This window comes from Pogona vitticeps, chromosome 1 (assembly GCF_051106095.1).
Source record: "Pogona vitticeps strain Pit_001003342236 chromosome 1, PviZW2.1, whole genome shotgun sequence".
NCBI lineage: Eukaryota > Metazoa > Chordata > Lepidosauria > Squamata > Agamidae > Pogona > Pogona vitticeps.
In genome coordinates this window covers 190,582,566-190,608,376 of record NC_135783.1, presented here as the reverse complement: position 1 = coordinate 190,608,376, position 25,811 = coordinate 190,582,566, and the positions used below count along the sequence as shown (strand labels likewise).

Here is a 25,811-nt window from a genome sequence, read left to right as displayed (position 1 = left end):
TGAAGAAAAGAGACTAGAATACAGTGAAATTATAAAAATAATTTTAAAAAGCCAACTAGCCGCATTTGCACAAGGCATGTGAATTAGGTCTAGGAGTCCAGCACTCAGTGTCTACCTCCTTTGTGATGCTTCTCCTCACCAGCCAAGAGGAAGACCCCTCCCATCAATGCTATTCGCATCATTGCCTCCTCCTTCTCCTCCTCCTGTTGTTGTCCTCGGCGGTGGCAGGGGGGTCCTGTTTGTATGCCAAGGCTGGATCCAGAGAGTTGGTTATGTAAAGCAGAGGAGCAGGTTCTGCCCACCCCCATCACCCAAATCAATATGAAAGAAGGCTGATCAAATTATTTTCAAACCTGAGTCAGATCCCACAAGCATCTGTATATGCTTTTGAACCATATTTGTATGTTCTTTTTAAACACACACACACACACCTACCTGTCTTCTACACTAAAAATAATTTAAACCATAACTCTCTTACTATATTAATTCAGTAAAAAATATGATAGTAACGGATTAAATGACTAAGAACGGCATTGTCCTTTTGTGACATCCAGAGCAGATCCCTCAGGGGACTCCCCAGCTGGTCCTAACAGGGGTAGGGCTGACATCAGCTGACAGTGGACTTTGATGGGGCCAGAGGATGTGAGGCAGATGGGGAGGCATCATGGGCATCTTGTGAGAGACAGGCGCTTGGGGGTACTCACAAAGCTCGGAGCTGTCCTAGGTCTGCTTTGTTCACCAGGCGGGAAAGCCTTTTATACAGGCAACATAAAACCAGTTTCTCTTCGTTTGGACTATGTTATATAATATTTAATTCCTCTATTTTTTTATCACTCTTGGCCCCTTTATCCTTCATGTATCATATTTCAGTCTAACACATTACTGTTCTGCAATTTTTTATCATTTGCTTTCCAGGTTACTATCACCATAGTTACTGTTTATACTTCTGTTCGTTCTCCTTTGAGGAATCTGCTGAGTTGGAACGATTCCCATCAGAGGTGAAATTACCCTGATAAATAACTGTAATTGGTGCCTGAATAAAATGCACCCTATTTTCAATAGATAGAGCTAAAAATAAATGTCTCTGTTTGTGTCCGATGCCCCAGTGGGCCTACTGTCTGTGCTAATCTATGTTGAGATTGCAATGAGATTCAGAGCTGCTGGGGGGGGGGAATATGTTTTGCTCCAGAAATATGAATTAATGTAGTAGATTCTTTGCTCAAAAAGCGGGGGGGGGGGGGTTGCATCAGCTGTCATCCAGGCACAAAGTGCTTAAAACAGCAAAGTAAAAAAAAGCTTGTGTCACTTTCAAGATAATCCTTAATTTCCCTTACTTATATCTGCCCTTCAGTACAGATAAGAAGAGCAAATTTTCCTCAACCTGATATTGATGAAAGCTCTGGAAATAACTCTACCACTTTCTTTCTTGATTTATTTTCTACTGAAGGATTAATCAAATTCCCTTGAACTGCAGAGATTAAAGTATATCAACAATGCATAATGTGCATAGAATTGTAGAATAAGGAGGATTTATTGTTTATAAACTATATAGGACAAAGAATTGTCCTGCCTCATTGACGTATGTCATTTTCCACAGAAAGTATGAGTTTAACCATTTTGAATACATTTGTATATGCACATATATATGTATATATTACAAATGTAACAATTTGGAGTGTGTTTGTGTAACCTAGGACAGAATGATTAATGAGAAGACTATGAAGTTTCAAAAATATTTTCTCCACACCACTGGGACAGAAATTGGAATCCCAAATATTTACACCACTCCAGCACTAGCTAAGAGATGGAAATATGGTATATATTCCAACAAACCAGGACTGGAGCAGGACATTTCGCTGCCTGAATTAATATTTAAGCTGGTGACCTTCCAGCTCCCTTTCTGCCACCACACCCCCTTCCATATACAGAAACTGATCATACTGGTAAATGAATCTAATTTTAATACATATAGAGCAGGCTCTCTAAGCAGGTCCAGAGCAGTCTATGGACATACACAGTTCTGTTCTCCAGTACCTCATTGCTCCTTATGTTTACCACCAGAGGCAGTTATTTTGCTCTGTACGATGGAAGAACTAGGCCTGTGGGACATTCTGACTCCCAGGGAAGTTTAGAAAGTGAATGCTTTTACATACAACAGCCGCACCTTAAGTTTACCACATAACAGAAAGCAACACTCTAGTGCAGAATAAACAGAAGAACACACAGGACAGATTGTCGGGTTAGGGTTCTTTCAACTACCCTTAAAACAGCTGGGGTGAGTTCCATGAAAGACATGTCTGTGCCTGCAAAATGAAAGAGGTATCTCTGAAACAGGAGCTCTGGCTGCCCAGACGCCTCAGATTTTTAACTCCTAGAATTTCTAGTCAGGATGGCAAGGACCATGGAAGTTGTAGTCCCAAACATCTGTGAAACCCAAGGTTCCCAGTGCTGCTCTGAAAATGTGGAATCTATATTTGTTGTAATTACTAATATAACAACACACACACACACACACACACACACACACACACACAGAGAGAGAGAGAGAGAGAGAGAGAGATGACTCTGTTGGATTTTTCCCATTAAAACGGTGTAGTTGCAGTTTTCCTTGCATACAATATGTGTACTGTATATGTTTCATCATGAACTACTTCCCATGCTCTCCTATCAAAATATCCTTGCTTTTCTGTGAAAAAGTCAAAATTGTTTCACCAGGTTTCTTTTACATATATAATGCAATTGCCTCTCAAAATGGGAACACACCCAAACCAACATTCTTAGCTGCAAATACTGGTTTCCACCCTGTTTTGAATTGACGAGGGGAATAATTTTATTTGTTCTAGTTTTCTTCATTTCACAGTCATGTGACTGTGCTTAGCTCTGCTCCAGAAGCTAAACCAGGGCTTATGAATAACTAGAGGAAAAGGAGTAATCAATTTGCAATTAATCTCTCCTTCCCTGCAGTAACTAAGGCATGATTAAGTTACTTTACATTTGTAACTTGACAAGGGATAACTGCACAATTTTCTCGGTGTAAGTAATGTTATAGTTTGTGTAGCTCACAATTTGGTGGATGAAGACCATCACACGGTTCCAGTGCTACATCATGCTTCACCGTGGGCATTGAAGTGGCAGGTGGACAGGAAGTGAGGGTGCTGAGTACCCCAGGACAGTCCCTTCTACCTTCCAGACGTGTGTGTGTGTATAAATGTTGTTAAGCCCAAGCTTTAGTAGACTGTGACTCTCTTCCAGAGTAATAAAAGAAAAGTCCTTCTGCGGCCAGAACATTCATGAATAGACATAGCAACCCAAATGTGTTGCAAAAACTTTGCCAGCAAAAGAGGGCCTTCTTGAATACGCATCATCTTTGGACCACTGCAAATGATTTTTAGCTGGGCACATAGCTATTTATGAGTCAACGTTTTTGATTCCAGCTCAGATCACTCAGCTTGTAGAGACTTTCCGTGACCCACAGTGTTTAGCATATGTCATGCTTCCCCCCTTGTATAATAAAATAAAATAAAATAAAATAAAATAAAATAAAATAATGATGATGATGATGATGATGATGACTTTTTAAAAATAATACTTTAATCATCAAAAGCAAATACTTTAATCCTAAAAAGCAAATGCTGCCACTGTTCTAAAGTACAGTATTAGTTTGAATGCTATGCATTGTCCCCCCCCCCCCCGGATATATTATGAACCTTCTATTCAAACAGCTTTATCAAGCATTTTATGCATCCGCAAAAGCAAGTCTGTTATGTAACAATTTTACAGAGTTCAGAACTCAAATCTGAATCCTTTCAGAAGAAATTGTGCTCAGAAGAATAATCACATAAGCAGCTCCCACCTTAGTCAGGGTGTGTTTTGTGTGGCTTGTTGGACAGCTGTTGCAAAACTGGTCAACAAGACATGTCTAAGCTTTGTGTGTTTGTGTTGGTATCAATATAGAGAGGATGCCACCCTCTCTATATTGGTGAGGTGGGGGGGGCTCCTCCTGAAATCTATGACCCAGAAATGTAGCTGCCACACCTTGCAAGGAAGTCTGGCTAGATGGCTGGGGTCAATATATTGATTATAGCTTAAGTACTGCTATTCAGTTAACTGGTGATGAGAGGCTGGAGCATGTTCATAACTTGTTAACTCATTGGTTTCTGTCTTCTCACTCATCTTCTGAAATTTATTTCCTCTACAGGTATAAAGTCTGCTTTAAAGTCAAGTGACAGTGTCCTGGAAAACTGCAGTGAGCCTGCAGTGTTTTCTACTAGTGCCATTTCCTGAGACACATTTTGACCCTTTATCTTTTCCATAGAGCTTCCCCTCTTTGTCCTGTACCCAAAATGCATATAGACAGTATATCTTCCTGGTGCATGCTGCAGTGGTTACCCCCTCAAGGCACTGCCACCCCATCCCAGCCTAATGAATGGTTAGGAAACTGAGCTTGCAGTCTGTCTATGACCCTAAAACAAAGCACCCTCTGAGGATGCTGGGAACCTCCAGGAGTCTGGTGAGCCCATCAGTTCATGGCAAAATCCCCTTCCACTCCTCTAGAGCAGGGGTCCTCAAACTACAGCCCAAGGGCCACATGCAGCCCGCTGAAGACATTTATATGGCTCGCTGGGTGTTTATGCCACCGCTGCCTGTCTGTCATTTTTTTTACATGAGAAGGACGGTCATTGGTGGAAGAGGGAGAGGGGGTGGCGGTCGCCGCCGATTGGCTGGCTGGCTGAAGCGCTGGATCATGAGAATTGTTGTCCGGCTGCAATCTAGCTTCAGGTGGTGAGAGGGACCGAACAGCACAGCCGGACTACAACTCTCATATCCCAGATTCAGAGGAAGCCAGGGCATTTGGGAGGGCCGCCTGAGTGGTGACTTGTGGGCAGTGAAGGTCGGAGTGCAGGAAACGGAGGCATCACATTAACTTTACTTAATTTTAAATATTGTACAATATTTGTTCCTGTTTTGTTTCTTCACTTCAAAATAAGATATATGCAGTGTGCATAGGAATTTGTTCATAGTTTTTGTTTTTACTATAGTCCGGCCCTCCAACGGTCTGAGGGACAGTGAACTGGCCCCCTGTTTAAAAAGTTTGAGGACCCCTGCTCGAGAGACACAAAAGACACAAATGGAACTATGTGACGGAGATACATTGTTTTCTTGATGGTTATAGGTGAATACTTTTTAAAAGCTGTTTGTTAGCAATCATTTTTTCTTAAACAAAACTTTATTGTTGCATAGCACCTAGTTTGAGACATTTTAGACACAATGGCCACAGTTGTATTGGAGTTTGTGGAAGGATTAAATAATTTGCCATAGTTAATTGTGGCTAAAATGTTCATGTGCCGGATTCATGAGCTGCACACCTAATCATGCCCCTGATCATGCCCCCTGAATGTGTCCTATTGTCTCCTCAGTTAGCTGCAATTAGCCATGACAAACCCTAACCCACTGCCTCCACAAACCCGAGCAGGATTCCAGCGGGCAAATATGATGATGAACGCACGTGCAGGTGTCCTCTGGCTGAATTTTGCAACAGGTTATACTCGTATCTGTGATCCTTCTGACTCCCTGTTTGTCTCTGATGAGTAAAAAAATACTTATTACTACCTTCTTTTGGGCTGATCACATTCTCTCAGCCCTACCAGCTTCGCAAGGTTGCTGTGAAGACAAAATGGGAGGAAGAGTATCATGTATGATACTCAAGCCCAGTGAAGTATATAAGGGTAAAAAATAAATAAATTATCAACAAGTGCAAGTCCAAACAGCTGGGATAAGCATAAACAACTATAGGCGTGTTCACAACTTGTGGACGATGAGAGTCATCTAGAAGCATGTGAGCGATGTGGTCAGATTTCACAGGGGCCCCAGGATCATAAAATGTCACCCTAGCTCTCTAGCTCTCCTTGGCTGACCAGCTTTAGTCCATGCAACCTATTACAAAGAAAGTGTGTTATTAAACATGTCTATTCAGAAGTAAGTTCTTTTGAGTTCAACAAAACTTACTGATTAGTGAGTACATGGCTATAGCCCAAGATAACTTACTGCTTAAACTGCAAGGACAATTAGCTATTTTTGTTAAATTAGCTCTGTAAGTATTCACCATATGTCATTGCTGTGCCTGTGAAAAACGGAGAAGCTTATTAATACACTCAGAGAGATGTTACCTACTTTCAACTTATTGCTATGAATGTCAATCTAGTTATGCATACTGAGTAAAGAAAATCTTGAACATTGCTGGGGCTCAAAGTGAAAAATTTACTATTAGCCTTGTAACCCATCAGGATTATGATGGCGTATATCTTGCTTCTACCTTACTGCTTTGAATGTGTTTTGGTGTTGCTGATGTTTTTGGTATAGTGTTTGTTTGATTATTTGTAGAGTTTTTTATACTTACTGTTGCTAGCTTTAATATTGTCTTTTAATTATGAAAGCTACCTTGGTCCTTTTAAACTGAAAGGTGCCATGAAAAATATTTTAAATAAATAAATCAATCTATTTAAAGAATATGAACTACAGTGGTGCCTTGCTTTATGATTGCCCCGCATTACAACGAATCCACTTAACAATGATCTTAGACCAACGATGGTCTAAATGGGGGAATTTCGCTTTGCGATGATCGGTTCCCTGCTTCGGGAATCGATTCTTCGCAAAACGACATTTTTCTAACAGCTGATTGGTAATTAAAATGGCTCCCCGCTGTGTTTAGGGACGGATTCCTCGCTATACAGGCAGTGAAAATGGCCGCCGTATGGAGGATCTTTGCTGGACGGTGAGTTTTTACCCCACTGGAACGCATTGAACGGGTTTCAATGTGTTTCAATGGGGTTTTCTTGCTTTACGATGTTTTCGCTTAACGGCGATTTTCCTGGAACGGATTATCGTCATTAAGCGAGGCACCACTGTATTACCTTAAATCTATAAATGACTAGTGTGACGTACCCCTCGTGTGTCCCCAGATTATTTCACTAACCTGCGGCCCACGACACATTCTCTCCTTTACACTGCCGCCAGTTGACCTCTGTCAACACTGTTTAATTAGAAAGATTGAGGTCCAAGTTGAGTATAAAGTTGAAGAAAACAGGTTTATTAGTTATAGTTCACTTGAACAGGCTCTTCACAGACTTTAAAGTATTAATTAGATTAGTAATAACTTGTTTCACTCTTAACTCTCTTAGCTCTCTATAAGTTCCACACTCTTAAATACTTACTTTAACTCCTCACTATACCACACTCTCTTAACTCCCACTAATTAACTTTTACTTCAGAATCTCATCTGTGACTCTGACTTCTCAGGTCAGACTCTCCTCTCTGACTCAAACTGACTAAACTCCTCTTCTCTGACTCACCCCCCTCTTCTAGATTCTGTGGCTCCGCCACCCAACAATTCCCATTGGTCTATGCAAATAACATCCTACATGAGCCGAAGCAGTGTGATCACCACCCATTAGTTTGCCATCATTAAAAAAAGCTTTTGTTGTTGTTTAAGTTGTTAAGTCGTGTCCGACTCTTTGTTACCCCATGGACCACAGCACGCCAGGTCCTCCTGTCTTCCACTGCCTCCTAGAGTTTGGTCAAATTCATGATGGTAGCTTCGATGACACTGTCCAACCATCTCATCCTCTGTCATCCCCTTCTCCTCTTGCCTTCACACTTTCCCAACATCAACATCTTTTCCAGAAAATCTTCTCATGAGATGGCCAAAGTATTGGAGCCTCAGCTTCAGGATCTGTCCTTCCAGTGAGCATTCAGGTTTGATTTCCTTTAGAATGGATAGGTTTGTTCTCCTTGCCGTCCAGGGGACTCTCAAAATCGTCCTCCAGCACCACAATTCAAAATCATCAGTTCTTCAGCGGTCAGCCTTCTTTATGGTCTAGCTCTCACTTCCATACATCACGACAGGAAAAACCATAGCTTTGACTATTTGGACTTTTGTTGGCAAGGTGATGTCTCTGCTTTTTAAGATGTTATCTAGGTTTCTCATCGCTTTCCTCCCAAGAAGCAGGCATCTTTTAGTTTCATGGCTGCTGTCACCATCTGCAGTGATCATGGAGCCCAAGAAAGGAAAATCTGTCACTGCCTCCATATCTCCCCCTTCTATTTGCCAGGAGGTGATGGGACCAATGGCCATGATCTTAGGGTTTTTTTTATGTTGAGCTTCAGACCATTTTTTGTGCTCTCCTCTTTCACCCTCATAAAGAGGTTCTTTAATTCCTCCTTACTTTCTGCCATCAGAAACAAACAGCTAGGTACATGCAAATTTAACACTAACGTACCAATCAATACTTATACATATCTTATAATACAATTTTTTCTTCTATTACTATGTTTACTAAGTCAAACTTACCACTTTATACAATTAAGACAATCAATACTGCTAAAACATTTGCATTTAACATATTTTTTTTCTCTAATCATTAGATCTTTGGGACAAAGCATCCACCACCACATTCAGGGATCCTTTGACATTTCTGATTTTGAAATCAAAGTCCTGTAGAATCAGGGCCCATTCTGGTTAATTTACTACTGTTAGACTGCATAGTCCTCATCCATATTAATGGCGAATGATCAGTGCAGAGAATGAATTTCCTTCCCCATATGTAGGGCTTTAGTTTCTGCAGTGTCCAATTATGGCTAAACATTCCCTCTCGATGGTTGATAAATCTCTTTTTTTAGGTTGGAGCTTTTTGCTCACATACGTTACCAGATGTAATGTCCTGCTGTCATCTGATTGGCACAGTACAGCTCCAAGTCTGATGTTGGACGCATTGGTTTAAATGGTGAATTCCTTGGTGAAGTCTGGCGCAACAAGAATAGGCTTCAAGGTCAGTGCTGTCTTAAGATGGTTGAAGGCATCCTGGCACTCTGGAGTCCATGAGATGTTCTCCACTTGCTTCTTTTTGGTTAAATTTGACAATGGTATGGCTGTTTTGCTGTAATTGGGTACAAAGCGCCTATAATATCTGGCTAGTCCAAGGAAAGCTTGAATTTTCTTTTTGGAATTTGGGATGGGCCACATATCAATAGCCTCTATCTTTCCACCTAGGGACTTTATCGTCCCTCCTCCCACTAAATGTCTTTCAGCTAACTGAAGCTTATTGCTTTTTATGTCTTAACATTAATACTTCCTCTACTGGTTTGAAACTTCTTTCTCTAGCGTTTCAATCATACCAATTTTTCTGTTTATTTTGAGAACCCTTCAAATTCTCCCTTACTATTTCTAGGGATCTTTGTAAGATATTCTTCAAATGGTCTAAATATTCTACCACAGAATCAGGGTCCATTTCTTTATAATCCTCCCACTTCTGTCCTAACAGGTCCAGGGGCCCACGTACTTTCCTGCCAAATAACAGTTCAAATGGTCTGAACCCTATGCTCTCTTGGGGAACATCCCTATATGCATAGAGTAGGGATTGTAATATGTTGTCCTGATCATTAGGGTTTTCTGCCACATATGCCCGTATCACCCCTTCATGGATTGCTGCCTTGTCGTGGCGAAGGGGCTTGAGTAACTCAGTGAAGCTATGGGCTATGCCGTGCAGGGCCACCCAAGACGGATAGGACATAGTGGAGAGTTCCGACTAAACACAATCCACCTGGAGCAGGCAGTGGCAAGCCACTTCAGTATCTTTGCCAAGAAAGCCCCATGACCAGAAACAAAAGGCTAAAAGATATGACGCTGGAAGATGGGATCCTCAGGTCGGAAGGCGTCCAACATTCTACTGAGGAAGAGCGGAGGACAAGTACAAGTAGCTCCAGAGCTAATGAAGTGATTGGGCCAAAGTCGAAAGGATGCTCAGCTGTGGACGTGCCTGGAAGTGAAAGGAAAGTCTGATGCTGCAAAGAAAAATACTGCATAGGAACCTGGAATGTAAGATCTACGAACCTTGGAAAACTGGATGTGGTCAAACAAGAGAATGCAAGAATAAACATTGACATCCTGGGCGTCAGTGAACTAAAATGGATGGGAATGGGCGAATTCAATTCAGATGATTATCATATCTACTATTGTGGGCAAGAAGCCTGTAGAAGGAATGGAGTAGCCCTCATAGTCAACAAAAGAGTGGGAAAAGCTGTAATGGGATATAATCTCAAAAATTATAGAATGATGTCAATATGAATCCAAGGCAGACCTTTCAACATCACAATAATCCAAGTTTATGTACCAACCACCAGTGCTGAGGCGACTGAAAGTGACCAATTCTATGAAGACTTACAACAACTTCTAAAACTGACACCAAAGAAAGATGTTCTTCTCATTCTAGGGGATTGGAATGCTAAAGTAGGGAGTCAAGAGCTAAAAGGAGCAACAGGAAAGTTTGGTCTTGGAGTTCAGAATGAAGCAGGGCAAAGGCTAATAGAGTTTTGTCAAGAGAGCAACCTGGTCATCACAAACACTCTTTTCCAACAACACAAGAGGCGACTCTACACATGGAAATCACTAGATGGGCAATACTGTAATCAAATTGACTATATTCTCTGCAGCCAAAGATGGAGAAGCTCTATACAGTCAGCAAAAACAAGACCTGGAGCTGATTGTGGCTCTGATCATCAGCTTCTCATAGCAAAATTCAAGCTTAAACTGAAGAGAGTAGGAAAAACCACTTGGCTAGTCAGGTATAATCTATACCAAATCCCTTATGAATACACAGTGGAAGTGAAGAACAGATTTAAGGAACTCGATTTGGTGGACAGAGTGCCTGAAGAACTTTGGACAGAGGCTCGTAACAATGTACAGGAGGCAGCAACAAAAACATCCCAAAGAAAAGGAAATGCAAGAAAGCAAAGTGGCTGTCCAACGAGGCCTTACAAATAGCAGAGAAGAAACAAAATGCATGGGAGATAGGGGAAGTTACAGAAAATTGAATGCAGACAAATACAGGAAAATAATAGAAAGGAAAAACCAGAGATCTGTTCAGGAAAACTGGAGATATTAAAGGAACTTTTTGTGCAAAGATGAACATGATAAAGGACAAAAATGGTAGGGACCTCATGGAAGCAGAAGACATCAAGAAGAGGTGGCAAGAATACACAGAGGAATTATATCAGAAAGATTTGGATATCCCGGACAACCCAGATACTGTAATGTGGTTGCTGACCTTGAGCCAGACATCCTGGAGAGTGAAGTCAAGTGGGCCTTAGAAAGCTTGTCTAACAATAAGGCTAGTGGAGGTGATGGCATCCCAGTGGAACTATTTAAAATCTTAAAAGATGATGCTGTTAAGGTGCTACATTCAATATGCCAGCAAGTTTGGAAAACTCAACAGTGGCCAGAGGACTGGAAAAGATCAGTCTACATCCCAATCCCAAAGAAGGGCAGTGCCAAAGAATGCTCCAACTACCGTACAATTGCACTCATTTCACACGCTAGCAAGGTTATGCTCAAAATCCTACAAGGTAGGCTTCAGCAGTATGTGGACCGAGAACTCCCAGAAATACAAGCTGGATTTCGAAGGGGCAGAGGAACTAGGGACCAAATTGCTAATAGTGTATGCGCTGGATTATGGAGAAAGCCAGAGAGTTCCAGAAAAACATCTACTGTACTTCTGCTTCATTGACTATGCAAAAGCCTTTGACTGTGTGGACAACAACAAACTATGGCAAGTCCTTAAAGAAATTGGAGTGCCTGATCACCTTATCTACCTCCTGAGAAACCTAGGAGTACGACAAGGCTGTATATTGTCCCCCTGCTTATTTGATTTATATGCGGAATACATCATGCAAAAGGCCGGACTGGAGAAATCCCAAACCAGAATTAAGATTGCCAGAAGAAATATCAACAACCTCCGATATGCAGATGATACCACTCTGATGGCAGAAAGTCAGGAGGAATTAAGGAACCTTCTAATGAGGGTGAAAGAGGAGAGTGCCAAAAACGGTTTGAAGCTCAACATCAAAAAAACTAAGATCATGGCCACTGGTCCCATCACCTCCTGGCTAATAGAAGGGAGAGATATGGAGGCAGTGACAGATTTCACTTTCTTGGGCTCCATGATCACCGCAGATGGTGACAGCAGCCCCGAAATTAAAAGACCACTGCTTCGTGGGAAGAAAGCGATGACAAACCTAGACAGCATCTTAAAAAGCAGAGACATCACCTTGCTAAGAAAAGTCTGAATAGTCAAAGCTATGGTTTTCCCTGTAGTGATATACGGAAGTGAGAGCTGGACCATGAAGAAAGCTGACCACTGAAGAATTGATGCTTTTGAATTGTGGTGTTGGAGGAGGCTCTTGAGAGTCCCCTGCACTGCAAAGAGAACAAACCTATCAATTCTAAAGGAAATCAAGCCTGAGTGCTCACTGGAAGGACAGATCCTGAAGCTGAGGCTCCAATACTTTGGCCATCTCATGAGAAGATTTTCTGGAAAAGATGCTGATGTTGGGAAAGTGTGAAGGCGAGAGGAGAAGGGGATGACAGAGAATGAGATGGTTGGACAGTGTCATCGAAGCTACCAACATAAATTTAACCCAACTCCAGGAGGCAGTGGAAGACAGGAGGGCCTGGAGTGCTCTGGTCAATGGGGTCACAAAGAGTTGGGCACGACTAAACCACTAAACAATAAAATGCCCGTATCATCCTCATTAAAGTTCCATTGAACTTTAAAGTTCTATTGACTGGGAAAATCCCTCCCTTTCTTCTGGGGCGGGGGGGGGGGAAGGTTGTTTTTAATAGGGACTTGGACCAAGGACTAGGATTCGGAATCGGGACTTGGTACCGAAGACCCGGACTTGAAACTCGAACCCAAAGGCTTGCCAACATCCCTGCTCTACCTTAATCCAGGAATTCAAGGGTTTAAACCAAATTGTAGTCACGCTTTCACACCTGTGTGTGAGAGCCATCACTGTCCGACGGCGACCATAAAGGAAGAGAGCTTCCGACTTTTCCCCAGAAGGTGGCGACTCACTTGGTACTGTATGTGAGGAAGTCAAATTGCATCTATCGTAACTCCAGCCGTGCCATCAGAGCTCTTCCGTGCATCCGCACACGTTTTAGACGACTCCGGATTCCAGAGCGCTGCCCATATAAAGGGTACCCCCACGAACACCTGCAGGAATGCCTTCGCGGCCTCTGCTCGGCTGAGAATGTGGCGAGGCGGCCATGTCCTGATTCTTGCCCCGATTTCCCTGTTTCCTCGGCTCCTCCCTCCCTCCCCGCCACGGCCAAGCAACCCCCCCCCCCCAATATTGACAGCAGCGGGTTCCGCACCCCGTCCTGCCTGCTCGTTCTCACGAAGGCGTCTACACCATACTTCCTGAGCAGAACTGGGCAGAACTCGCCAAGGGCGTGAAGGGCCTAACGATCATCACTTCAGGCATTTGGGGTCTCTCTCCCCCCCCCCCCCCCGTTGCAAAGTCCACCAAGAGCGTGGCGTCGGGGCTGCCAGCGCTGCTGCCCGAGTCCTTTCGCCCCCGCGCCCCGTCTCGATTGGATTCAAAGTGCTGAGGAAGGCTTCAAAAAGACCACCTGGAACCGGCAGAAATGGGGTTTAGAAACCAAACAAACTATGTCAGCCGCTAGGAAGGGACGGACTAAAGCGGGCACGGGGGCGTTTAAGCTTTCCGCCGGCCTGAAGCCCCTGCCAAGGATGGCTCTCGTTGGGCTTTCCAGCCGGCTCCCTCTGCCTACGTGCCCTCCGCCGCGTAATTTTCCGCGCCATCTGGCCCAGGAGCCGGTCTCTCCCGAGTCGGGCCCCCGGGGGCAGGCTGGTCAGCCCTTGGCACCCCTCCTCTTCCTCCTGGACTCTTTTCGGGAGGCGGAGGAGATGATGATGCTCCCTCCTTCTGGCTTCACAGCTCGGTCTCGAAGGGGGTGCCGGCACATATGGCTGGCGAGGGAAAATCTAGTTAAAAACAGATGTTAAAATAGAGAACACCTTGGTGCGTTAAAACCACGGACTTCACCGTCTTGTAGCACTCTCAAAGGCGAGTCTATGGCTCCGGGCTCATATTCGTGGGCAGCCAGCTGTCGAAAATGGCTCCCCACCCTCAATGTGTGTGTGTGTGTGTGTTTTGCGCGGAGTATTTGTGCTTGGCATCCGTGACAGGGCGTGGAAATGAAAACTCTCTGGATTTGGGACAAAGGGAAGGATTCAGCGAGGGAGGGATGGAAAAATTCACTCTCTTCCATCAGCTCCTTCCACTGGAAAATTTTGGTTCGCCTCTGGACTTTCCCTACCATTTGCCTTTCAAAAAAAAAAAGCCCCCCCCCCCCCCGTGCCTGCCTGTCCGCCACCTGAAATCCAAAACCGAGGCTGGATAATATATTTACTAGCGATCGCTAAAATATCAAAACGAGGCGACCTGCCGAGTGCTTCAGGGCTCTTCTTCAGACGGGACACTGCAGAACTTGCGATGTGAGGGGGAGAAAGAGGAAGACACAAGACCCACTCGCCAGCTGGGGATGCTTCCCCGCTCCCCGTTGTTTTCGGAAGTCTCTAGACTTCTCTTGGGCGGCCCTCCTGAAAAGCTCTTTCCTCCCGGACGGGGGCGGGTCAGCCAGGCATCCTGTTTGGCCATAGAAGCTTATAATTCCTCTCAGCCCTGGTCCGCACGCCTGGCATGAAAACATGGCTGCCTCGCCTCTTAAAAGTTGGACATGTCCCTGTGCGTAGTATTGCCGTTGGAAGTGTTCAGAGGCGACAGAGCCCATGTTTTCATGGAAGACTTCTTGACGACGGGCGGGAAAGTGGGGGAGAGAGAGGGAGAATGTACCCCTGGTCGACGAGTCTTACATGAAAGCAGGGCTATGCCGCCTCTTAACACTTTGAATTGTAATTTAAAATATGAAGTTTTAAGAGGCGACCTAGCCTTCCTTTAACGTAAGACTTCTTGACGGCGAGGGGATGGAGAAGAGAGAGAGCGAATGCATATGTGTGTGTGTGTGTGTGTGTGATATATTGATATATGCACACACACACAGTCCAATGCTCTCATTGGGAGGGCAGCACGGACCCATTAGCCCGGGCCTCCGCTGACTTCCCTGGCTCTCTGCCCGCCCGCCCAGCATCCCTCCCTCTCTCCCACTCCCGTCCGTTCACTTTGCAGGCCCAGCTCCAAGTGCGCCACATCTTTCCGCCTCCTGACGGGAGGGGGGGGAACTCGCGCCCTGACGTCTTGGACAGACCAATCATCTCCGAAAGCACCAGGCGGTGACGGCCGCCGCTGGCCAATGGAGTGGGTCCGGAGGCGGGCCCCGCTGGGCGTGGGAGCCCCGCGCGCTCGAGGAGCGGCGGCGGCAGCGCCTGAGGAGGCATTTTCGTTCTGAGGCGGCGGGAGTGTCGGCGGCAGGATGATGCGGCTCCGCCACCCCGCGTGGCTGAGGGATGTGGCGCGCCTCAGCCAGAGTGGCGTCACGGTGACCGTTGGGAGCAGCGGCGGCGGAGGGGGAGGAGGCGGAGGCCTGGATGGCTGCCGTCGCCCGGCTCCGAGGTGGCTCCATCCCGCCTTACCCGGCCGCCGCCCGCTTCTCCGGCTCCTGCCCGGAGGCGTCTTCGGCGTGGCCCGGGCCTTCTGCAGCCGCTCCGAGGGGATCCTGGAGGAACCGGGCAAGGGCCCTCCGCCGAAGCAGCAGCTGGAGAAGCAGCAGCCGGACGCGGCGGCACCAGTCTCGTCCTCCCCGCCAGCCACACCAACCGCCGACTCGGCCCCTGACAACGACAGCCATAGCTCGGGCCCAGGCCAGGAAGCCGGGGGCCTGGGGGAGAAGTGAGTGGCGGGCAGGGAGGGACGGGGAGGGAGTGGGGTGGAGGGGTGGGAGAGAGAAGCGGAGAAAGATGCTCCGGACTGGGAGGCGTGAGGAAGGAAGCCGGCATGCTTGCTTGCTTGCTTGCTCGCCGGGCCTTGCTTGCTTGCTTCCTCCTTGCCTTGCCTTGCCTTGCCTTCCCTCCCGCCCTTGACACAGGAGGAGAGGCCGCCTTGCCTCCCCGGAGGGAGAGGCCATCTCCAGACCTCCGGTCTTTTGGCCCACCCGTGCGAACGGACCGGTTGCTTCTTCAGGGAGTGGGCCGAGTGGTAGCCAGGATGTTTTCCTCTCTTCTTCCTCCCACCGCCATGTGGCCTTTTGTGGGGACGGAAAAAGAGGAGAGAAGCACCTTTAGAGCCCTGGCTTGTTGGTTCCCCCCCCCCTCCTTGTTGTCGTCCTTTTCTCAAAGTACCTTTTCTCCCCGAAGAAGGAAAGCGTTTTCCCTTGTTGTCCAAACGGAGTGAGATCGGGATGCTATTGCTGTGTGCAATCCTGGGTCTTTGGACGTTGCTGAGAGATCATCGGAGATGCCTCTGAGCATGTGCTGGGTGTGCATATGAATTATGACAGCGCCATTCAGATCAGCCCCTGCACCGCTAGGATTCTTTTGCATTGGGTCTATAGCTTAGAAAGTGTAGGACGTCTTCATTTCTGTTCCAAATTAAATATTTTCCATTTTAAAAATTAAAACACTGTTGCTATTTATGGCAGAAATTGTATGTTTTTGTATGTTGATGTGGGGCTTTTTGCAGCTTCTTAAGTAGCCTACATAAGCTTATTGAAGTACAGTATTCTTGTCATCAACATAAGCAGTGTTTCATGCTATTTAGATGCTAGGTAATAGCAAACAATGTGGCTTATCCGTAAATCCCACTGTGATGTTTAGTAAGCTTGTTCAGGAGCAGTTATGGAAGTGTGATATCATTCTTGCATTAATGTTATTTGTAAATGAGGTTTGGTTTCCTGATTCTGCTTTTGTATTTGGTTTCCTGAATTAATGAATATCTACAAAAGTGGTCCGTACTTGTTTAGCGCAGAAAATATACTCTTCAGGTACAATCATATACTGTATTAGTATACTGTACTAATCCCATTTTATTCCAGATTTATTGATGTGCTGAGTGAAAGAAATTCCCCCTCCCATGCCCCATGGGCTGCTGTGTCATTCCTTATCTTCCTTAGATGAATCTTTCTGTCTCCTTCCAATTCTCAGTTTTTAAACTTGGCATTACATATAGCATGAGATAAAAAATTATTTGTAACCACAAAAGATTGTAGCGAGTGTTGGATGTAGCTTTTGAAGAATGTTCTATTTGAATTAGTCATTCTTTAGCTCCCTGTTGGCAAAAGAGGCACATGGTAAGTATGTATAGAATATTAGAAATGCCACAAAAGTTTTTATTTCATAGTTAGGAAATGATTAACCACTATTTCAAGGAGGACAGTGTTTTGAATGACAAAATGTGTTGTTAGCGTTTTCATATGAAATGTGATGAATATGTTTTCAGTTTGTTTCTCGTTGAAAATATAAACCATTGACAAGGGTGGTGCATACTATTCCTATTCTGACCAGTTTTATGAAGGCTATAGACTTATTTTGTTTTTGTTAACAATGATTTCAGTTCAGTTAGCTCTGTGGTCTCAGCTCTTTCTGGGCTTATGAGCACATAAGAAATTTTGAAAGAGTGGCTATTACGAATTGTTGGGACTTTTAAGTGTATCCGTTTAGATGGTTGTTGTGGGTTTTCTGGGTATCTGCTTATTTTCCTATTTAGTCATACACACTCCAAAGTGAATGGAGCAGTTTCCCAGGGGAAACTTGCCTACCAGTGAAGAATGAAGAAATCATTATGTTTCTAGAATGAGGGGGAGAAAAGATGTCTTGGGGAGAAGATCACTACTGTTGTGAATCCTGTTGGATATGACTGTGGGATGGGCTACCAGGTCTAACTGATTTTGAGTGTGACATCTCCCCATCCCCCTTATTCAAGAGAATAAAGATTTTTTCCCCATTCACTTGCAGAAGGGTAAAATACTTTGTCAATTGGCCTCTTTGATGTTGCTTTTGTGGTCTCAGAGTGAGCCATTCAATTGCAGTACAGGTTGGCATAGTAGAAGTTGTGTTTAAAAAGTAAGCCAAGGTAGTTTACAAACACATCCATGAAAAATATCACCTTGTGGAAAACAACAGTTCTTTATTACCCCACTGCATTCACAGACACCAATATAGAATGATTTATGTTGATGAAATGCAAAGCTAGATCTTTTGTATCTTAAGCAAGGCAGTCTAAATGTAGACTGTACTGAGCTTCTGTTGGCAAGTCAGAAGTAAGGGAGGACCAGATTTGTTGCTCTTTGATTCTTCCCCTGCCCTTTATTTTTTTTATTTTTTTAGATTGTTTTTTACAATTCCCAATTCATGGAGACCACTGGGAAGTAGAGATGTGTCAGCACCAGTAGTAGTACAGATCAGGAGTGACAGCTATGGAACCAGAAGAGTGGTAGATCCTTTGGATGTCCTTTCTTTTCTAACCTCCCCATCACCACCAATTTAGACTTGCATGCACCTTTATCCCAATCTTTGTTTTGAAACACAAAGCCATCTTAGAAAGTTGCTAGCTTGAGCAGGGGATGTTCAGTTCTTCATTAGAACCATTTTTTGTTCGTTTTCTCCTCCATTAAAAAATAAATATTGTAGTTGCAGAAGACATGTAACAGTTGTTGGCAGTATGCTTTGAAAGCAGCAGTAGACTACCTGTGACTCTTAGATAAGTAATGTAAGCAGGTAGCTGAGTGGTGTGTAGGTCACATTCCTTCCATTACAAATCTCTTGTTTATCTGAATATCTCATTACGTTTCTTGTCTGTCACCCCACTTGTTTGTGCTAAAACAGGAAAGATACCAGCTTTTGCAACTGGAAGGAATTACTCGTTACCAAAGTTTTGGGAATAACAAAGATAAATACATATTTGTGCATGGGGTTCTTTTCTAATATTAGTTAAGTAACCTGCTTTTCTTCACAGTGCTCATTGTAGCCTTACAGCTTACCTTTCAGGGTTATGTGGACCTTGCTGGCTGGCTATTAGACTTCACTATCTGAGCCTGTGTGTCTCAAGAATCATAATCAACAGCTAGATTAAAAGATGGGATAGTTTCAAGGATAGCTTGACTTTCTGCACATAGAATACAGTGGAACCTCTGCGTACAAACTTAATCCGTCCCAGATGTTCGTTAGTTGAAATGTTTGTAAGTAGAAGCAAAATTTCCCATAGGAATGCATTGAAAACTGATTAATCTGTTACGGATGTTTTTGGTTCTTATGTAGAGGCACCATTCGTACTTTGAAGCATTAGTTCCCATAGGAACTAATGCAAAACTGGTTAATCCATACTCTACCACTAGGGGGAGAATTTTTCTTCTTTTGACCTAGGATGAACTTAGGTCAAAAAAAGGACAGGAAAGGAGGGGGGAGGGAACACCTTCTAAAAAGAACACCTTTAAAAACAAGCAGATTTGAAACAAAATCAAGCACCTTTTAGCTTACAAATGTCAGGAAAGGAGGGAGGGAACACCTTTCAAACAGAACACCTTTAAAAAAAGCCACAGAATCCAAGAAGCATTGTTCCAGCGCAGAACTTCTCATCACAAAAAGAGAACATGGGGGGGGGTGAGGCTTGAGTGTAAACTCCATTTTAAAGCCTGCTTGCACCAACAATCAGCAGCCATTATTCCAGCACATAACTCCTCATCACAAAAAGAGAGCATGGGGGGGGGGGGGTGGAAGCGACTTGAGTCTAAACTCCATTTTAAAGCCTGTCTGGCTGCCTGCATCTACAACCACCACAGCACCTCACAGAATATTTTCTGATTTTAATACAGACTTTAGAGCCACATTTTAACCACACACATTTTAAAACTAAAATCTACAGTGCAAGACCCATCAGAGCACAGAAACATAACCCTCCCACCTAGCCCTACCCCCCACCAAGCTGCAAAAAACCCTGTACAGTACAGTAAATACAGTGTACTCACCCAGAACAGGCAGTCTCTCTGTTTTAAAAAAGAAAGTCAAAAATCAAAAGTTAAAAAAACAAAACAAATACAGTCCGTACAGTACCAGGCAGTCTGAAGTCTCTTTCCGTATCTACACTCTCTAACCTCTGGGACGAGCGAGATAGCGGACAAGCAGCCTCTTTGCTGGCCAATGGTTAATTGAAAGCTCAAATTTCCCACCTTCCCCGCGTTTTTTTCTGTTCGTAAGTAGAAGCTCCATTCACAAGTAGAAGCAAAATTTTGCAAACGGAGCTGTTCGTAAGTTGAAATATTTGTAGGTAGGGACGTTCATAAGTAGAGGTTCAACTGTACTGCACACTAGAAATACTTCAGCATGCACCTGCTCAAATATTCTGCTTTCTTATGGCACCATATGCCATTTCTGTAGCAATAATTAGGAAATACTTCCTTATGTTCAATATAACATTATTTCTTTGTAATTTAATGCTGGTGCTTCTTATCAGCAATTTCTCACATTTTTGAGTTCCAGTTAAATCTATTACAGTCCTCCCCCTTCTAGAAATTTTTTCATGATGTTCTCCCATTTTATGCTTTTACATTTTTCAATTGTAACACTCATGTTTTCCCTTGCTCAATTTCATTAAGATACAGTTAATCCCCTAGCATTTTTGAAACTTTTCCAGATTTTATGGCATCTGCTTATTTGTTGAATGTAACATCTGTTTTGTTGTCCACTGATAAAGCCATTGAGCAGGACAAACTCTACCATAAATCTTAGCAGCATGATTCTGGATATCGTTTGAAATATGGTCAGTATTTATTCTTATCCTTTCCTGTTGTTCTGTTAATTATGTAGCCATTATACATAGTTTCCTTGCCAAATTTCTTATGACTATGTTTTTAAATGCTTCATGGAACTAGGTCAAAGTTTGGATCAAGGCTAAATAAGTTATATCAACTGAATTTTTCTTCCTCATTAAACTGTTACTGTCTTTAAGATAAACACTAAATTGTCTACAGTATTTAGATGTTCTCAGCAGCAGGGTTTGTTGCATCTAGATATAATCATTCTTATAGCTGGCTCATTGAAGTCAGTGAGCAGAGCTCGAAAAATGCACTTGTCCACACATCTGAGACAGTGAAAAATGCTGCTCAATGAGTCACAGCTCCCACCTTGCCTGCCTTCTTCCCCTCCGCCTCTCTCTCTCTCTTTCTCTCTCTCTCTCTCTCTCTAATCCTGCACTCCTCCCCTCCCCCTCCCATTACAAAAGGAAAACTGCCTTTTCACAAGAAGAGAGTTCGAGCAGCACATAGAGATATAGCTGTACAGGAGAATGTAGAGTAATCCCATGCTGGAGAATATGGAGATTCCCTGCCCCCAGTTTCATCCGAACAAGGACACATCCTGGGGTGGGAGGGAACGTGGCTCCTTAAGAGGCTGGGTGCTTCTGCTTTCAGTTTTATTTTTGCTGGAGACATTCAAAAGAAAGGCATTCAAAATACAAGCTTCATGACCCCACAGGTACACAGGTAATAAAGAAACCCAAGTCTGAGGGTATAAATAAGTGATTTCCAATCCCAATAAATTGCAAGGCTATAGTCCGGTCATGCTGACTGGTTAAATTTTTGACTGACTGGTGAGACATTGTAACATTTTTCAAGCCCTGTCAGTGAGTCTGCTAGGCCTGCTGATTTTCATTAGTCTGCTTTAAGCCTTACTGTACATAGATCTACTCTATTTGTCTGTCTGTTTACCTACCTGTCTATTCAATTTTATACCACCCATCTGATACATAAATACTTTAATCTAAAGTATTTATGTGTGAGGATGAAATAGTGATATTCAGAAGAAGAAACAAAACTTTATGTGCTTCTAGTTGCAAGATGGTAAACAGGATAGTTATTTGTTCTCGCTCAGCTGGGTAGTTTTTATGAAACTCATGTTTCTTTCCTGTTCCCCCATCAAAAGGTTGGTGGAGCTTTAGAATAGGTTCAGTGGCAAAGATAATTTTAGTACTTGCCTATTGCCCACTACTGTACTGGTTGCTGCACAATGCAAAAATCTGCAGGAAAGGGAGGTTGCATTATAGACCCAAATGAGACTGTCAGAGAAACCTCAGATAGATATGAGATAGGGCGTTCTGTAATTCTCAATGACATTGGCAATAGTTTACAGTATTCCTTTTTTCCTCTCTTGTCTTTCTGGGAATACTACAGGTGCATTAAAGGTGAAGTGCTGTTGTGAATCTCTCTCTGGTACATTGTTTTGCCTTTCCCCCCCCTTTCCCTGTGCAAACCTGTTTACCTTACTCCCTCCCGCCGTCAGTCATCCATCTTGAAAACTTTTGCAGCCTCATTCTCTAATGCTCACCTTGAGAATAAATTCCTTCCAAATACTTCTGCTACCTTTTGCAGTTGTAGACTTAAAAAAAAAAAAAAACAGGAACTACATTGATTGTATGGATAGGAGAGGGCAATATCACATTCCCCTTCTACTTTCCTCGCATCTCTACTTCTCTATTCCTCAGCCTTATTTATAGCAGGCTTCTTTCTCTTTTCCTCCTTTATTTATACCAAAGGAGTACATGCAGATTAAGAAAATAAAAGAACAACAAAAGACTGAGATGGGAAGTGAATTTGCTGCAGGGCAGAAAGAAAATTCTGCAGTGGATTTCATTATGAGATAGGAAAGTTTGAATCTCCCTGCATTTTAAATTGGGGTTTTGAAAGTGCTGTGGTGGGTCCTGTAAGGAAAGTGGGGACAATGTTTAATTTTTAGAAAGAGACCAGGAGGGGATCCTAAGAAACTTTAAGAGAAACAGTATGCGGGTCTGAAAGTGCAAGGTAGGTTGATACAAATGATGGTAGTGTTATGTCTATGCCATAGATTTTTTAAGGCTTTAAAAAGCTGTTGTGATCACTTTAAATCGAGCTAAAAATATTTGGTGCCAAAAGGACCCCCACAAATCACCTGGAATCGCCAGCTTCCAGCGGACATAACATACCATCAGATTTGGTCCTCCACTTTTGCAGGAGTTTAAGTCGTTTGAAGGTCAGATTGGATTAAGTGGTGGTCTGTGCATGGAAGATTGGTTTCCCTACCTACCAGTTGGAGGCTGAAATTCTGTTGGCATACATTTATGCTGGACAAGCCAGATAATATCACCTGGCATTGAAAACCTTCAATTTAATGAAATTTAAAACTTTCCATTCCGATCCCTCCCGCACCCCCCTCAGTTTTAAGGCTCCTTTTGTGCTTGGGAAGTCTTCAGGAGCCTTGAGATGATAAGAGAGCCTTTACTATCAGAAAATTTCCACCAGACGCAGTCAGCTCCCCAGAACAAGAAGCCTCTGCAGACATTGCAGAAATTTATGAAGTACTAAACTCCTCCAAAAGAAGATATAACTTAATTAATAGAGGTTATCTTTGCTATCTCATTATTACTCTCTCTCTCTCTCTCTCTCTCTCTCTCTCTCTCAAACTTATATACAGTAAAGGATCCTGGTTAGCTGAAGTTTATCCTACAGGTTGTGGTCCTGACAGTTGAAAAATGTGGGGAGCTATAAAATTATAGCTACTCAGTTCAGATGTTACCAAGGTGGCAATGATATAGAAAAGATTTACTGCAATCAGTACAAAACATCTCTCTGAGATGCCTTCTTTTTTATATCAATAAATATATGAATAAATCCTAGGAATCACAAGTATATTTAAAAGCTGTCCAGAACCTTTCGAGGGGATGTATGCCAGAACGTGGTGGTTCTGCGGGCTAAACTGCAGAAGCCTGTGTGCTGCAGGGTCAGAAGACCAAGCAGTTGTAAGATTGAATCGACGGAGTGATCTCCCGTCTCTTTGTCCCAGCTCCTCGCCAACCTAGCAGTTCGAAAGCATGCAAATGCGAGTGTGTTTAGTCGTTTAGTCGTGTCCGACTCTTCGTGACCCCATGGACCAGAGCACGCCAGGCCCTCCTGTCTTCTACTGCCTCCCGGAGTTGTGTCAGGTTCATGTTGGTTGCTTCGCAGACACTGTCCAGCCATCTCATCCTCGGTCGTCCCCTTCTCCTCTTGCCATCACACCTTCCTAACATCAAGGTTTTTTCCAAGGACTCTTTTCTTCTCATGAGATGGCCAAAGTACTGGAGCCTCAGCTTCAGAATCTGTCCTTCAAGTGAGCATTCAGAGTTGATTTCCTTTAGAACTGATAGGTTTGTTCTCCTTGCAGTCCAGGGGATTCTCAAGAGTCTCCTCCAGCACCACAATTCAAAGGCATCAATTCTTCGGCAGTCAGCTTTCTTTATGGTCCAGCTCTCACTTCCATACATCACGACAGGAAAAACCATAGCTTTGACTATTCGGACTTTTGTTGGCAAGGTGATGTCTCTGCTTTTCAAGATGCTGTCAAGATTTGTCATCACTTTCCTCCCAAGAAGAAGGCGCCTTTTAATTTCAGGGCTGCTGTCTCCATCTGCAGTGATCATGGAGCCCAGGAAGATAAAATTTGACACTGCCTCCATATCTTCCCCTTCTATTTCCCAGGAGGTGATGGGACCAGTGGCCATGATCTTAGTTTTTTTGATGTTGAGTTTCAGACCATTTTTTGCACTCTCCTCTTTCACTCTCATTACAAGGTTCTTTAATTCCTCCTCACTTTCTGCCATCAGAGTGGTATCATCTGCGTATCGGAGGTTGTTGATATTTCTTCCGGCAATCTTAATTCCGGCTTGGGTTTCTTCCAGTCCAGCCTTCCGCATGATGTATTCTGCATATAAGTTAAACAAGCTGGGGGACAATATACAGCCTTGCCGTACTCCTTTCCCAATTTTGAACCACTCAGTTGTTCCATGACCAGTTCTAACTGTTGCTTCCTGTCCCACATATAGGTTTCTCAGGAGACAGATAAAGTGGTCAGGCACTCCCATTTCTTTAAGAACTTGCCATAGTTTGCTGTGGTCCACACAGTCAAAGGCTTTCGCATAGTCAATGAAGCAGAAGTAGATATTTTTCTGGAACTCTCTGGCTTTCTCCATAATCCAGCGCAAGTTAGCAATTTGGTCTCGAGTTCCTCTGCCTCTTCGGAATCCAGCTTGTACTTCTGGGAGTTCTCGGTCCACATACTGCTGAAGCCTACCTTGTAGGATTTTGAGCATAACCTTGCTAGCGTGCGAAATGAGTGCAATTGTACGGTAGTTGGAGCATTCTTTGGCACTGCCTTTCTTTGGGATTGGGATGTAGACTGATCTTTTCCAATCCTCTGGCCACTGCTGAGTTTTCCAAACTTGCTGGCATATTGAATGTAGCACCTTAACAGCATCATCTTTCAAGATTTTAAATAGTTCAACTGGAATGCCATCACCTCCACTGGCCTTGTTGTTAGCCAGGCTTTCTAAGGCCCACTTGACTTCGCTCTCCAGGATGTCTGGCTCAAGGTCAGCAACTACATTGTCTGGGTTGTCCGGGATATCCAAATCTTTCTGATATAATTCCTCTGTGTATTCTTGCCACCTCTTCTTGACGTCTTCTGCTTCTGTTAGGTCCCTTCCATTTTTGTCTTTTATCATGTTCATCTTTGCGCAAAATGTTCCTCTAATATGTCCAATTTTCCTGAACAGATCTCTGGTCTTTCCTTTTCTGTTATCTTCCTCTGTTTCTTTGTATTGTTCATTTAAGAAGGCCCTCTTGTCTCTCCTTGCTATTCTTTGGAAGTCTGCATTCAAGTTTCTGTAACTTTCCCTATCTCCCTTGCATTTTGCTTCCCTTCTCCTCTCTGCTATTTCTAAGGCCTCGTTGGACAGCCACTTTGCTTTCTTGCATTTCCTTTTCTTTGGGATGGTTTTCGTTGCTGCCTCCTGGACAATGTTACGAGCCTCTATCCAAAGTTCTTCAGGCACTCTGTCCACCAAATCTAGTTCCTTAAATCTGTTCTTTACTTCCACTGTGTATTCATAAGGGATTTGGTTTAGATTATACCTGAGTGGCCCAGTGGTTTTTCCTAATCTCTTCAGTCTAAGCTTGAATTTTGCTATGAGAAGCTGATGATCAGAACCGCAGTCAGCTC

General features: G+C 43.7%; 1 protein-coding gene across 4 annotated transcripts in view; it reads left to right on the top strand.

Moving 5' to 3' along the window:
* Positions 1-15,206: 15,206 nt before the first annotated feature.
* The window catches only part of GLS (glutaminase), a 104,158-nt gene continuing 93,553 nt past the window's right edge, over positions 15,207-25,811 (top strand). For 2 of the 4 annotated variants that reach the window (XM_072979715.2, XM_072979725.2), the window contains exon 1: positions 15,209-15,705. In XM_072979715.2, the coding sequence (XP_072835816.2) occupies positions 15,290-15,705 (416 nt within the window). In that variant the 5' untranslated portion in view covers positions 15,209-15,289. Of the gene's footprint in view, positions 15,706-25,811 lie in introns of all 4 variants that reach the window. The other 2 variants (XM_072979721.2, XM_078393425.1) reach the window with 2 other exon arrangements.